Source organism: Equus asinus, chromosome 10 (assembly GCF_041296235.1).
Source record: "Equus asinus isolate D_3611 breed Donkey chromosome 10, EquAss-T2T_v2, whole genome shotgun sequence".
Lineage (NCBI taxonomy): Eukaryota > Metazoa > Chordata > Mammalia > Perissodactyla > Equidae > Equus > Equus asinus.
Genome location: NC_091799.1, coordinates 21398304 through 21414488, shown reverse-complemented (window position 1 = coordinate 21414488; position 16185 = coordinate 21398304). Strand labels below are relative to the sequence as shown.

Below are 16185 nucleotides of genomic sequence, written 5' to 3'. Positions count from 1 at the left end.
CAAACCTAGGATTTGACTCCAAAGATTCTTCCTCTGTGCCACACTGACTTCCAGAGTGTCAGTACAATAATACCGTACCTAAAACCTGTAAGACCAAACCTAAAACCTTTGGGCCTACCTCCCATACTACACTTTTCTTGCGGGTAGAGAAGGGAGGTCAAGGAATAGGGAGGAAAAGAGCAACTGGCAAGTTTTCTCTATGTCTCTCCAGTATGTGATACATTCCTCTGAAAGGTGCAGAGGGAATTTCATGAGCCTAGAGAAAAGACACCTGGCTCAGACTGAGACGACCAGGTACCCTTTCCTCTGGGGCGGCAAGGGGGAGTGGAAGTGGACCTACAAGGATGGCTTTCTTGGGGACAGGGATGGGGAAACAAGGAGTGGGAAGAAAAGAGAAAGGAAAGGTTTGTTTGCAAACAAAGGAGTTTAGGCTTTATCCTGAAAGCAATGGATAGGCAAGGAAGGTTTTTAAACATCAGATGTGGATTTTAAAATTGCTCAAACATTTAAAAATAAGAAAGGGCACAATTCCCTCATTACCATTCAACAAATAAAATTCTTCAGGCAAAAATCCTTCCCCAGAATATGAAATGTCCTCTTTACTACAAATCTCAGCAGTACTATATCTTGGGAGCCTGTAAAACAGACTTGAATATTAGCAGCACAGTTTGGGAACTATTCTTGTGGAAGACTTTTGTATTTGATAATAGCCAAGAAAGAATTATACACACAACTGCAGTGAAAGTGGAGTTGTCTTTTCTTTCTTCTTCTTCTCTCCTTTTTAAAAAAAGGTATCTGCTGTGCACATTCAACTTTTCTTTGCTTCTTAGGGCAAGGAAATGCCCTATGATATTTTTTCCCCTTAAACTGTAAACCATTAGTTTAGCTGCCAGCTACACAAATGCTCAAACTTCCCAGTGTGCCTGGCTCTGCTGTCCAAGCTTTTTCCAGTATACACTGAAATGAATGTGTTTCTAATTAAGTAGCTTCAGGAACACGACAGCTTCAATGTCAAAAATACAAAGTCTGAACCCTGGCAGGAAGTCTTCTGACTGCAAATGTCTCATCTAGTGGAACCTAGCCTAATGTAATGAAAGGAAGCAGGAAGAGTGCAAAATTCCAGAAAAATGGCCACTTATTAATGTGTCCAGAAGCACAGCCTAACACATAGAAGGGAGAAAAATTCAAATCCATGATATTTAGCCAAATCTTATCAACTTTTCCAGCTCCTACATTCAATCATGTAATTCACCAATGACCTTGAGTTTTAATTCAAATTTCAGAACTGAAGTTCCAACAAATCAATTAATGTACAGAAAAAGACATTCAAACAACTGTGAGAAACAGGTGAAAATAAATACCCACAGCAAAAGCCTCTGTATAATTTAACACAGGCTCTTACCAGAAAAAGAAATATTTCGTAGAATTTTGAATATGTAGGTTTTAATGCCATGGCCTTTTGTTCTGCAATAAAAATCAGTGATACCTTGGAAGAGAGGAAAAAGGAGTGTTACAGAAGTGACTGCAGATGCAAGAAGGGACAAAGCGGGACACACTCTTCAGTTATTGCCAGGTAGGCAGTATTTAAGCCCAATAATTTTTCAAAGAGTAATCATGGCCTATCATAGAAATGAAGTTTCTTAGCCAAGTATTGTTAGGGCTGCAACAGCTCTGTATTTAGAAAATATTTAAAACACATTTATTCTGAAATCACAGCAGCTCCATGTTTTGTATGAATGCAAATTTGGACAAATACCTTTTACATTGTCATCATTTGCTTACAAAGCCTCAAATACTTCCCTGAATCTACTGTATTTTTGCTCTGCAAATATACTAATTACAAATTCAAGTGGGAAGAGGGAAAAAAAAGAAACCCAGAGTCTCTTTAACATCTCAGTGTAGCAAATACCTAACTGGGTAATTCTAGGTGCGTTCTGAAAACAATTTCTATTCTCAATATACCTCAATAGTTATTGTAGCTACTGACTCATTTTCTTTGGAAACCTCTTTTCTTTGGCTTTTTATTGTAAAGAGAAATTTTAGGGGGAAAAACACTCACCCATGATCACGTCATCTTAACACAAGTACTTTTATTTTTGTATTATTCTTCTAATAGTGGCCCACATTAAAAAACATTTTTATATCTTTGAAATTATAGAGTGCATATATTTTACTGTTTTCTCACTGGCTACATTAACATTTCCCATATTAGACACAATCTTTGTGATTATTATTTTAAAGACTACGTAATATTCCACCAAGTATGGAGGCAGCATAATTTACTGAACCCTATTCCTAGAGTTAGACATTAAGTCACTTTTAACTTTTCAGTATGAGTAACATTATAACGAAAATAAACAACTTTATGTGCATGAATTCCCAAACATGGAAATACTAAGTCAAAGGGCAGGACTGATTTTTTAAATCTTTGGTTATATCTTGGTGAAGTATTTTCTAAAAGGGCAGTAACTGCCCCAGTAGAAATTTTCCAGGATTGTTGCGAGGATTAGAGATAACCTACGAAGCGCCTAGCACAGGAGCAGCACATGGGAGGCTCGGTAAGTGACTGTCATCATGTCTAAATGGGTTCTCTTCAAGCCCTTGGCATGGCTGGCACCTCTGGATCATTCTCTTATCGCCCAAAGAATGGTTTCTTGTTCCTTCCCTGGTTCTGATGGATATCTGGTAAACCCTTGAGGAGGATGGTCGAGACCCCATGAGGAGTGTGAAGTGCTTGATGTCCATCATCTCTACACATGGGTCTCCGAATCCACGCACACTATCCTGTCACCTGCCTACGTACTGAGTTCAGCAGGATTGCCTATCACTTTCTTCAGAAGGCAATCTTTACTCTCGAGTTTACATACCACCAACAATATAAAAACTACCAAGAAAACTATGATTCATTACTTTCTTATCATTTAGAATGACACATTTTAAAAACCACTTATCAGTCTTGGGCATATATTAAAAGAAAAATACAGCAAAATTAAGTGGTTACACTATTCCTAAAAAGCTTCTTCACACTCAGAGTCTGACTCATCTGAATCATTTTCTGATTCAGAGTCATCAATGTCAAGGTATCCTGACATCAAGGGTTTCTTAATAACAAAACGTAATGAAACTTCATCTACCAGATCCTATCTTCCTTTATAAGGTCCTAAAAGAACTTGTTTGTTGCTTTTTAAGAAAATATGAATGCAAGCACCTGTTTCACTAACAGCAGATGAACACCATGCTTCTCTGCTCTGGTCCCTTTCAGTATTCACAGTGATTTCACGTTTCAACGTTGAATCTGAGCGCAATTTTGAAGACATTTTAAACGGCAATCAGACACTACATAGGCAGAACCAACAACACACATAATTAAATTAAAGCGGTGAGAAAATTAACAGCTATGACCAAGTCCATGTGTAGGCAGGCCATGACAACTGTGTCACAACTGCCCTATGGCTGACAGCGATTGTGGGATGCCATTGTACATCTCTGAATAGCAGAACAGGATATATCTGTACCGGGCCTTTGTTCTTGGGGAATTATTGCGCTGACTTCGTCAATTACATCCTGGAAGAATAAAAGCTATTCTTTCTTCCTGCTCTCCTGCAAAGGAAAGGGGTTCTGCTGCTTGTGTCAGGGAACTGACAATATAATGACCTTTACCTGAAAGGTATGTGTCCATGCTGTCCCATAGCACATACCCAGTACTTCAGCCCAGAGGAAAGGAGTGCTGGTATGCCAAGGAGTCTATCCACCCAATCCTCTTACAAATTCTGGGCCTGTGATGCAGAGCGCTTCTCTTACAGGTATGTCCTGCAGCGAGAGCTCATTCCTAGCAATGAATATGGATACTGCAGACTTATTAATGGCCCTGTAGTCCATGTTCATTATTATTGCACTTTCACAATTTGTTTAATTCCTTTCCCCCAGATAACTAGAACCCTCTTAATTATGTTCCCCTGAGGTAAGTGGTTACTAACTGGAAAAGAGTCAGGTGAAATAAAGGGACACTGGCTGCTCAAATATACAAAATACAGCTTCCCAAGACAAAGGGGGAGGGGAGAAGAGGAGAGCAGTGGGTGGGAGTAGAAAGGTTCCCACCCCCAGGTAAGTAACACCTCTTAGATCTCTAGAAGGAATTAGATTAGAGCTGCCCAGGGATTTGGAAGGTCCACTGTTTTTCTTTTTTTTTCCCCATATAAATGCACAGTCAGCATTACAGTTTACACATCACAGTATCCACCTCACCTCTTAGAGGCACACCAAAGGCATTACCTTCCTAACCAAATACCCTGATAGGCAAAGGGGATCCCACAAGCCTTTCCTCAGTTTGCCATTTTTAAAGGAAAAGAAAACTCTGAAAGAGGTCTTATTCATTTGCTATTGCATTTTTTTTTTCTTTTCTGAAAAGAAACAAAAGCGTAAACACTGCTTGTCTTAGAGTTTTAAATTCTGCTCTGAAATAATGAGGCCTGACATTGTTAGAGAGGTTAAAGGACAAAAGAATGGGAGAAAGAACATAAATGAAAATCATACGACGCATCTTGTTGGAGAACACAAATACTCATAGTTTGAGTCTTACTGAGAGTGACCAGATAGATGGTCTACAGGCTAATCTAATGGCCAGTGCTGCACAGGGAGCCAATGAGAGCAGTCAGCCTTCACTGCACTTTTGCTGTGAGCCAGCACCAGGCTAAGGGGGCTCGACAGGGAGTTTTCTCTTGGATTCTCACGACAACACTGAGGTAGGTATTATTATTTACCATCATTTTGTAGGTGAAGAAACAAAGGTTGGGAAGCTAAACAACTCATTCAGGTCACGCAGCTAGTAAATGGCAGAACTGAGACTAGAACCCAAGTCTGTTATGCTAAGATAAAACAAGCTTATTGTTTCCCAGGAATCCAGCATTTGCAAGGATGGTGGAAGGAGGAGTGGAAGGAGGTTAGGAAGTTTTCTAGGACCTGCACCCTGAGGGCCGGCCAGCAGCTGTGCCAGTCCCAGGCCTGGCCATGTTCTGAACCTGCTCTGCCCGTCAAGCACCATCACTCAGATCACCCCAGTGGTTGCTCATCTCCCTTTTAGAGGCTTTTGTGTGGGTTGCCCATTTGGCATAAAGCACATGCTAATTTGTATGGTTATTCTTGACTCTCAGTCACAGGAGAACCGAACTCTGTTTCACAGAGTCCATGATGGTTTGCTAACGCAGAGCAGAAAGAATAAAGACAGTGGAGCTGCTACGTACTGAGCACTCACCAAATACCAAGGGCTGTGCAGGAGGCTTCAGTGACCCAATCTCATTTAATCCTCAAATAATCCAATCTACACCACCCATTTTACAGATTAAAAAAGAGATTCTCGGAAACTTGCCCACGGCCACAGTGATTAATGGTGATTCCAGCCCAACTCCTTCCACTTCAAAGTCCCGTAGTACTCTTGCCTAACAGTAACTTCTCTTGGCCATTATGTTACACTAAAGAAGAAATGGTTATTTGATAATTATAGCTGAAAAATAAAACAGCAAGTGAACACTTCATAGCCAGAATAAAACTACATTTGCCTTACTAGCTTAAATGCATTAATGGATACTCTTTTTTGTTTTAAACAGGATTTAAAGCTGTTTATATGAATATGTTCAATACAGCAATAAAAGCAGGAAAATAAATAGGGGCAAAGGGACAAATCACAAGCAGGGGTGAGCTCAGCACTTCAGTTGGGTGCTGTGAGGTTTTGCACACCTGCTGGGATGGCCACAAATTTGACTCTGAGCACTCCAGCTGCCAAGCCCAAGAGGGAAACAGGCTCAAAACATGATTCATGGTGTCCAGAGAGAAAAATTAGAGTCATTCAGGAGCTTGAATTTTGAAAAAGCAACCAAGAGAAAAAGAGAAAGATAACATCTCATGGTACACTTACTGTGTGATCAGTGTTTTCCATATGCTGGTCAATCAACAGATATTACTATGTGTCTGGTACCACATTGGCTGGAGTGGAGAGGAGAGAAAAAACAGTTCTGGTCCCTTCGTATTTGGAGCTTACAGTTAAGAGCAGACCTTAAATAAGCATATTACTGTATATGGGTAGACGGCTGCGAGGAGACTTACAGGGTGCTATGGGGCGGACCTACGGTGACCTCATTTCATCCTCGCAGCAGTCTTGAAAGGCTGATCTCCATAATTTACAGAGGAACCTACGGCTCAAAGAGGTTAAGTGACTCAACAAAGGTCACAGCTGGCGAGAGGCAGAAAATATGGCTTGAAAAGTAGAAGGGGTATGAATGCCAGGAGTTAATCAAGATTGTCTTAGGAGAAAAGGTACTCAACTTCCTGCTTAGTTTTCAACTGGCCCTCCTTGATTTATGAGCAATAGCAGAGGATGAGGACCCATGGAGGACAGGAGCAATTCTAGACAGGGAGAGGAGGCAGAGACTGGCTAGTTTCCATCTGCAGGTTCGGCAGCCAGAACACAGGGCTTACAACAGTGGAGGAGCTCGGCGTGTGCAGTGCTGGGCACCGGAGATGGTTTGCTAATACGAGACACATGTACATCACTGGCACTCATGGGTGAAAGGGGGAGAGGGAGGACAATGCCCTTCTGAGTGTGGCCCTGTGGCTTCCTGGGGTAACCTGGGGGTTGGGGGAGAGGCCTTCTAGAGCTCCAAGCCACCGAACCCAACTGAAATGAACACATGAGTTACAAAGATAAAGCCTGGATGAAAATCTGGAAAGGTCAACATCAAAGCCTGTAGTAGTCCGCCCTTTTGTGCCTCCTCGGTCTACCGGAAGGAGACAGACTTGGAAAACATCAGGAAGGGCTCCACGGCTAAGACCACTGCAGCAGGAGAAGTTAATCACAGAGGAAAGGTCAGGAGACAGGGCTCTCCATTGCCCTAGAGAATTCACTGAGAACCATAACAGCCAGAGCCAGCTGAAAAACGGAAGTCTCAGGCTGTGAGCCACCAGCAGCCCATGAGATCCTCGGAGAAATGCAGGAATGAATGAGGTACAAAAAATGAGAAGAGAAAGAGGCTTATGGATAAATAAATGAAGAGAAAGTAACCCCCTACCCCCTAAAAAAAGAGTGTAAAAGTTGAAAATGCCACTGGTAATAAGAGGAAAAGATTTTCTCTTTTTGTCTTTCAGGACTAAGATACGTCACATGTCAAGATGCATAGCATGCAATTACCTTCAGATGTTCTAGAGGAAGACAAACCCACATTTGTTGAGAGATTATTCTGAACCTAGCACTGTGCTGGTGCTTCATGTATTCTCACTTGGGCCAATAACAGAGAGAGGCAGGGACACTTATCCCAAAAGCCCTGCCATGAGGTAACTTCTTCCAATGCTGAAGCTTCTGCGAAAATGGCATTTCACAGTCTGTGGCTCCTGCTCTACTTATAACCAGGAACATATCTAAAATGTCTTTGTTGCAGAGACCACTACACTGTGCCTTAGAAGTTCCAGAGTTTTCTAAGTGTTGGGTTCAAGACAGGGTCCAAGTCAAGGAGGAATTAGGATTACATACAGAATGCGTCACAAGAAATGGAAAAGCAGTCCAAGGCTGGGTCATATAAGCAAGGGTCAGAGCCAGCTATGTCCCACAGAGGTAGGTCAGAAACTAGAGCAAGGGAAGCAGGCTGTTACCCCTTACCAAGTCAGGCAGCAGGAGGGGGACTGGGAAGGAGGGACAGGCAGGGCATGTCCAGACACTCAGGTACAGATGCAGCAGCAGAGGAGGTGGAGGGCCACAGGATGGGTAGGCTGCAGTCAGAAAGGTTCCCCAAAGGTGGGTGGGTGAGCTGACAACCAGCATCCCCAACCAGGGACGGGTGGTTACCATTCCCACGGCAAAGGGATCCTGCAAGTCTCAGTACCATCGTGGGAATGTTGGTGCTGAGGCTAGCTGACAGCTGTCCCACTGTACTCCTAGCATCTGTGCCATCAGAGGCTTCTCAGATGGACAAGGTTAAGGGTCTGATGCCAACCATTTGTATAAACTACTCATTTTTGTAGAACATTTGCTTTTTGGTGTATATACTTTCACACGGTCAAGTTTTTTTTAATATAATAAAGATGATTACCTTACTAACAACAATAAAGAATATATTAAAAATCGAATGGATCTGGAATTAGATAACAGTGGTGGTTGCACAACCCTATGAATATACCAAAAACCACTGAATTGTATACTTTTAAAAGGGTGAGTTTTATGGTATATGAATTACATTTCAATTAAAAAAATCAAATGGGAACTGGAAAAGACAGTTTTTCTATAGAACCTATAGTATAGATAGACATAGATTCCTACAGAATCTATAGCATAAATAATGCAAAGAGCCCAGCCTCTTCTCTCTCCCATTTCCCACCAGGAAATTGTAGAAAGCTTCCTCCAAAGGCTCTTGGAATTTTCAGTTTTGAGTGCTGCTGAAGGAAATGAAGGTGCATCTCAGTGCAGGGCTCAGTGACCACCATCACTAACAACTTCCTTTTAGGTGCTTACTTGATGCCAGGCTCTTTACGGACAACATTTTGAGCTATAAGCTTGTGCATGAGGAAACTGAGGCTCAGAGAGGTTACGTGCCTCACCCAAAGACATATATTCAGTAGGACCAAAGGCAGGATTTGGACCCAGAACTTTGACTTCCAAGCCTGAATTCTTTTCTACTACTCAGCTTCTCTGTTCAAACCTCAGGGTCAAGTTTCGCTGAATATTACTAAGGGGTTTACCTAGCCATCTATAATTTCCCTTTGTTCAACCAACATGCATTGTGCACTTCCTAACCATCAGGCCCACCACAGGCCCAACTTTCCTTCTTCTGTCTGAAACTGAAATCCTGGTCCTTATCCTCTCCTATGTCTCCTAGATGAGCTCCTGTTTGCAGTGGTTCCACCTCCTGAGCAACGGGCCTGTCTTGATCCCTTCCTGCTTCTCATCTTAAAAAAAAAAAAATCTCCGTTCCCTCACACTTGCCTGGACACCTGAGTTCTTTATGAAGTAGTGTTTTCTCATATCCAGAACCATCTATAAGCTCCTACCTTCCTATGCCCAAAGCCAGGGTCATAGTAGGCACTCATAAATACTTGCTGCAAAATAGAAAGACACAGGTTTTGCTCACTTGTTGGAATGCAATCTTTAACAAAACCTACATAGTCCAGAGTTCGATGTATCCATAAGAGAATTTTAGTCACACCTGTCTACCTAATCCACTTCCATCCCACCTGGATGTTGTGAATTTCAACTGGATTGTTGGGTCATTTATACACACACACACACACACACACACACACATTAATATATATTGACTATAAATACATAAATAATAGCAAAAATAGCTATGGGACACCTCTGTGTATTAGTAGCAATTACTATTCACGTTCAACACAAGAGAAAGCAGGCTCAGCAAGGATCAGTGACCTCAAAGCTAGTAAACTAGAATCACAGCCAGGTTTTTCTGTTTCCATCACACCACACTTCATTGATTTCTCTCTCTGCCACCAAGAATATCAACAATTCCACTTACTTTAGCATCAGTTTATTCCCTATGCAAAATTTCATGGCATCAATGAAGACAAAGATTAGAATGGACCCAGCTCTGATCATCTAGATGTCACTTCACAGTGTCCAAACTGATGCCCCCTCACCCACATGGACTATGTACCCTGTGATCAGGCATATTTCAGACTGTTTGTTAAAAATCCTAAAGGGAATACATGACGCAGCATATAGGGGTTAATTCGGAACTCTACATGCAGCACAGATAAAGAGCCTAGAACTAGCATGTCTCATAGAGAATCTGAGCATGACTACTCAGAGTGGAACAAAGGCTTCCAGAATCACCTGAAAATGTCAGGAAATACAATGCATTTTACAAATTCAAATACAAAATCCAAACCTTGATCGCACAAATTGGTTAAACCATGCCCTCAGAGAGCATCAGGAGTTAGCTACTACCTTGGCTCTTGACCTGACTGTCCTTTGGGGGAAAGCAGTAACTTGTCCTGATCTGTTTTGGAAATATTTTATCACAAAGGTAAGTTAACAAGTGTCCAGAATAACCCAAATACACAATTCAATTTGGGAATTGATTTGTGGTCCTTATTTAGGACTAGTTCTGAAGGAGTAATGGAGAAAAAGGAACTTACATGGGAAATACCATATGGCCTCTACTGGGACTTATTAGCAACATTTATTAGCATAGTGCTTGGTACATAGTAAGTGCTCTATAAATATTTGCCATTAAATAAATAATTAATAAAGGATAACATAAGTCTACAATTAGCAAGTCATCAAGAAGTGACCATGAGGAATTTTTTCACAAAATCTTGGTGATGGGTACAACTTATTCTCTAACACTCTGGAGGATATTAGTAAGGAAAGCTTTCATATCAATGGCCTTGGATTTCAAGTGTAGGTTCTACCATTTCTTAGCTGTGTGATAGTGGGTAAGTCACTAAACCTCTCAGAGCTTCAATTTCTTACTCTATACAATGGAGCCAATAATATTTACCATACAGATTGATTTTGAAGATTTGTAATAATGTCTATAAAGAGCTTGACACATACACTGTACTCAATAGATGGTGATTATTATTATGGAATGGAATGCTGATTCTCAACAGCAAGTTAATCCTTTTGTCCCAGAAATGGGAAGGCTCTCCCAACACTGGCTGTGGTCGGTGCTGCCATCAGTCAAGGTAGGGAACATTCTCATTTTCACTTTCAAAGTCAAGAGAATGGCACAGATCTGAAGTAGAAAGGAACCAGCAGCACATGTTTTTAAATATTCATAAGGGCTGGAAATGTCTTACTCCTTTCGTTTTCTCTGCCATCTGCTTTTGTTTCTTTTCTTTTCATTCTTATGCCACAGCTGCAAATGAAAACAACCATACAATAACTCAAGTTAAATAAAAAAAAAAATCAAAATAAAAACAATCTGAGGGGTAAAAAGAGAAGATGAATTATAAAGTTTTTCCTGAGCTCACAAGGCAGCAGAAGCAAGAATAACGTCTGATGTGAGTTAAACCTTCTGGAAAACAAAATCCATGTCCCATGTTTATAATAACCATGCTAGGAGGAACCACCACTTACTAAATGGCCCCTATGTGCCACCTGACAACCAATATCTCTAATTCCTGAAGCCACTCTTCAAAGTAGATAAATTAAACCCATTTTACAGAAAAGAAATGGCAGATCAGAGAGGTAAAATAGATTTTTAATGATTACACAGCTAATAAGAGATGAAACTGAGATTTGAATCCAGGTTCTGAATCCAAAGCCCAGGCACTTTCCCTATCGCCCTCTTCAAAAATGGGCAGGGACATGAAAAAATCAATTACGGAAACATTTAGGGCAGACCATTGTACTAAACTGATTTATTCAGATAATTAAAATCTGTGATTATAGCTCTAATTAAAGTTAACTCAGATAATTGGTTGTTGTATTTGTGAATGTGCAATTAGAGTCTTCCACATAATTGTGGGGTTTTCAGCATCATATTTTCCATTTATTCACTGCATCCCAGAGCTTTGCTCTACTGACCTCTGTTCTACCAAAGGCTGCATTACAGCTCTTGGGGTCTCTGGGCCCCAGGACCATGACCTATGATACCAATAGCAGGGTCTAGGCTCAGCCCCATTTAACACATCTTTGTCTAGAAGTCAATGAACATCTCATCTTCAAGTGCAATGTAAAAAGCTCTTACAGCCTACACTGTTGTCCTGAAAACTCCTAGCAGCATGTACCTGAAGAAAAACTGGCAGCAGTGGTCCTCACGTGTTAATTACACTTGCGAAGTCTATTATGCATAGAAAGGGCACCTGCTGGCAGTGAAAATGACTAGAATCTGCCCTTCCTGTGCAGTGAGTAAATTGAGAGTTCATTTCTACAGGAGATAATAGTTTTCAGATTCCATTTCGTGTATCCCCTGCATGGGGACATACTTAACATTTAAATCATCTGCAGAGGAACAAATCTCCTTCAAATTTACATGTTTCAGGCTCCTAGCACTTTACTTAAAATGCTAGTTATCCCTGCTGGCTCTTACCACCAAGGATTAAACTCAATGGCGGTGAAAGCCACCAAGCACAATAGAATGAAGTTATTAGCATTGACTCAAATTTCATGACATTTGTAGTTTCTGACCAAAGCAGGGGTAGCAGGCTGAAGGTGATCACATCAAGCCTTGAACAGAGGGTCTGGTTTATCTCTTGGGGCCTTTTATTTCACCATTCTTACATTTTGCAGTTAATAAACAGAGACCAATCCCCACCAGCCTGCAATCATCCTTTGGTCAAATGTCAAAAAGTTCTTTCATGAAAACAAGAGACCAAGACAGAGACAGCTGTCATGCAGACAGACACGTCCAGGATGCAGGCTCTTACAAAACCCACTCAGGCTCTGCAACAGCGTCTGCACTTGGAGTTTGGGAGTGGAGGTTCGGGGTGAGGAGGGCTCAGCAGGCTTTCTCGCCCAGTCTCCCTGTCTATGTTAGCCCTGCCAGCACCACGGCTCTTGCTGAGGCTGGTGACACAGCTCTAGAGAAGGCTAGAGTTAGGGAGGAAGCCGAAAAGAAGATCTCGGATCAGCTTCCACAGGAAAGAGAGAAACAGCTAATCAATCCTCTAAGCAAAGAAGAGAGGGCTGAGACCTGAGATGGCAGCTGGAAAGGACAACTGGCTAGAATACATACTGACTTTTTAAAAACAAACCTTTCCTTTATTTTTATTTATTTATTTATTTTTGAGGAAGATTAGTCCTGAGCTAACATCTGCTGCCAATCCTCCTATTTTGCTGAGGAAGACTGGCCATGAGCTAACATCTGCGCCCATCTTCCCCTACTTTATATGTGGGACACCTGCCACAGCTTAGCTTGCCAAGTGGTGTGTAGGCCCGTACTCAGGATTCAAACTGGCAAACCCCAGGCCGCCGAAGCAGACTGTGTGAACTCAACCACTGCACCACCAGGCCACCACCAAAACAAAACTTTTCAACTATAAAAATTATACTTTTTCATTGTAGAAACATTTGAAAATATGGAAAATAAAATAAAAATCATGCAGAATCCCTCTCCCTTCTCCCCATTACAGATCCCTATTAACATTTTGGTTTATTTCCTTCCAGATTTCTGCCCCTCTATACATACGTATGTGTGTGAGTATCTATGTATACACACACATCTAATTTTTGTTATACACATACATATAGTTTGTTTTTATAAAAATGTAATTATACAGTACATAATAGCTATACCAGGGCAAGTTACTAAACCTCTTGGGGTCTTTGTATACTGACCTGTGAAATGGAGCTAATACCTGCCTTACAGGGCTGTTGGAAGACTTAAGTGAGATTACAGATATAAAGGAGACGGTCCAGTGACTGGGGCACAGGAGATGTTCAACAATGGTAGCTATTATCACCGATGCAACTGACAGAGCATCTTCTTCTCCACGGTTTTGGGAATATAAGCTGGTTTTAAAGTAGCTAACAATTGAGCAATCAAAACTTTCCAAACGATGGAAAGTTAAAGTTGTACTACCTGAGAGGCAGAGAGACTACAATGACTCTCCCAACTCCACCAATCCCTGCACACAGAAGGCCCTGGGTGTTCCTATCTGGAACAGCATCAAGAGACACAGCTGAGTCTCTTCCAGGGAGACAGGGAGAACTCCCAGCTTTCCCTTAGGGCACATGTCTGGGGTGAGGTATAAGGGGGTATGTGTCTCTCTCTGTTGGGCACGCCTGTGGGGGTATGTGCCTGGGAGGGTGCTGGACGTTAGGGTGGGGTCTGGTAGCAGGTTCTCTGTGCTAAGGGGACTGGGTATCACTGTGAGTCTGTCCTAGGGGATATATGTCCCATTCATACCTTTTGTCTGTCCCCCTCACTATCTCCCTTCCACCTTCCTTGGGTGTGTGTTTTGTTCTTCTTTTCCCTCTCTCGCTCCCCTTGCCTTCCTCTCCCTTTCTGAGTGTGAGAATCTGCCTCTGCCCAGCCCCCTAATCTTTCATTCAAACAACAACAAACACTACTGGATGGCAAATAGGTCCTTTCCTTTGAGATACGTGACAGTGGAAAAAACCCCAGATAGTTGGTTCAAAAGCTCAAAAGGAGCAGCAAGTCTAAGCAGAGGAAGTGCTCCTTAATCTCATGAGAGAAAGGCATGGATAAAAAGACCCACCTTGATAAGATACATAATAAAGAGAAAAATGAGCCAATTCCCTTAGTGCTACGCACGAGAGAGGGCTGCTGATTTTCACTTGACAGCCCTGAGCCACATCTTTGTTGAACCCATGGCTTCTTGGAATGAGGGTGAGTCCAACACATTCACATCAGGAGTACTGTGGAGTCCCTTTAAGCTCCCATGACAATTTGACTACCTGGGGGAACCTTTTCAGTGGGAGGATTACAAAATGGGCTGGAGATCCCAGCAAAAATTATGACTGACCTGGACTCAATCACTCTGAATGATGGTAAATGTCCTGAGTCATGTGTTCTTAAGCAACAGGGCTGTGACCCCTCAAATGGGTCCCTTTCTCCTGAAGCTCCCAATTTCTGGCAGGCAGTGCAGTGCCTTTTCCTACATATGTATAATGCTCCCCTATCGACTTCTGCTGACCTCAGCTGTCTGGAGACAATGTCTTTAATCACATTACACTAGGGAAAGAAATTATTCATAAGGAAAATGGTTCCAAACCAGTCACACAGGCAGTCTTTTTTGGTAATGTATTAGAGACAAATAGTGATGAGGACCATGATTCTGCAGAAACATTAACTGACCTCCTCCCATGAGCCAGCTTTTCTACATAGTGTCCCTTTCATCTGTTATATCATTTCATCTTTATATAATTATGTATAGAACTTCATTTTGCAGATGAGGAGAAAAAGTCTTAAGCCAAGCGTCTTGGCCAAGGTGGTAGAGCTGACTCTAAAGCCGACCTGCCTGCCTGCCCACCTTCCTCCTTTCCTTCCTCCCTTCCACTAAAACACACCTCACTGGACAGTGAAATTCCCATCCAAAGACTTCAGAAGGTTTTGAAGTCTGGCTTGTGCTCCCAAACCACAGCTGAGAGCAAGTCTTACAGAATGTGCCAGGGCATGGCTGAAACTCGAAGACCTGGAGGATCTCAATTGTTCTCGTCACCAGTTTCCAATTTGTCTTAGGAAAAAAAAAATCAGACAATTATTTGGTGCTTTGTTTCCCCAAACTGAGAAATGGAAAAAATATTATCTATTCACTTGAACTCTTAAGAATGCCACAACATACATAAAAGTTGTTTGGAAACAAAAGGGCTGTGCAATCAGGTGGCCTACAATTCCTATCATACCGAAGTTAGTATTTTTAATTTAGAGTCACCAATTGCATTACAAGTTACAGATATAACATTCCTGGTCAGTTTCTGGAGAAGGAAAAGCAGAGGACAGGGTGAGCAGTGGCCTTACCAGCAGTAGTCCAGCAGATGCGGAGGCAGGACGGGGATGTACACGTGCTGCCAGAACATGGGGTAGAGCATCGCGGCAGAGCCGTGGATGCAGGCAGTCAACTGCAACAGAAGCAAATCAGAGACTCAGGGCTAACAAAGCGAGGAGACATTGCCATTTGAGTTCAGCAAGAAAATTAAATACATACTTAACAGCATGTTCAAACTTATAAGTTAACTCAATCAGCCTAATTCAAATTTAACAAGAGCTTGCTTTTCAAAAAAATCTAATTTTTTCTCCTGATTATGAAGGTAATGCACAATGACTACAGAAAAATTAGAAAATGGAGAAAGTGATAATTTAACATTTTGGGGTGTTACATACACATGCACTTATATTTCCTTTTCTAATGAAATTAGGATTACAGTAAATACAGTGTTCACTTGCTCTTTCTTTAAGTTAACATTATTTGCTGGCATTTTCCCCTATCTTTAAATATTCTTAGAAAACATTTTCTAATGACACTCAACAAATTTCCTATACTATAATTAACCATCTTCTACCATTAAATTATATAATCAGATCAGGTCAATAATTTTTATATGTGTTTCCTAGATGTAGAACTCAGAGACAAAGGTTATACATATTTTAAGGCACTTAATAAATATAATAACATAATTAATGTATTAATATAATAAATAGATGAAGAATGGAAGCTCTTTACATGCTGCCAGTCATGTACTAGGATGCCTGGCCTCCGTGTATTTCACCAGCA

At 41.5% G+C, this 16185-nt stretch overlaps 1 protein-coding gene across 13 annotated transcripts in view; it reads right to left on the bottom strand.

Annotated features, from left to right (window-relative positions):
• Positions 1-16185, bottom strand: part of DENND1A (DENN domain containing 1A) — a 513599-nt gene that overhangs the window by 218861 nt on the left and 278553 nt on the right. For all 13 annotated transcript variants that reach the window (XM_070518786.1, XM_070518780.1, XM_070518782.1 and 10 more), the window contains one exon: positions 15432-15532. In XM_070518786.1, the coding sequence (XP_070374887.1) occupies positions 15432-15532 (101 nt within the window). The remainder of the gene's footprint in view (positions 1-15431; positions 15533-16185) is intronic.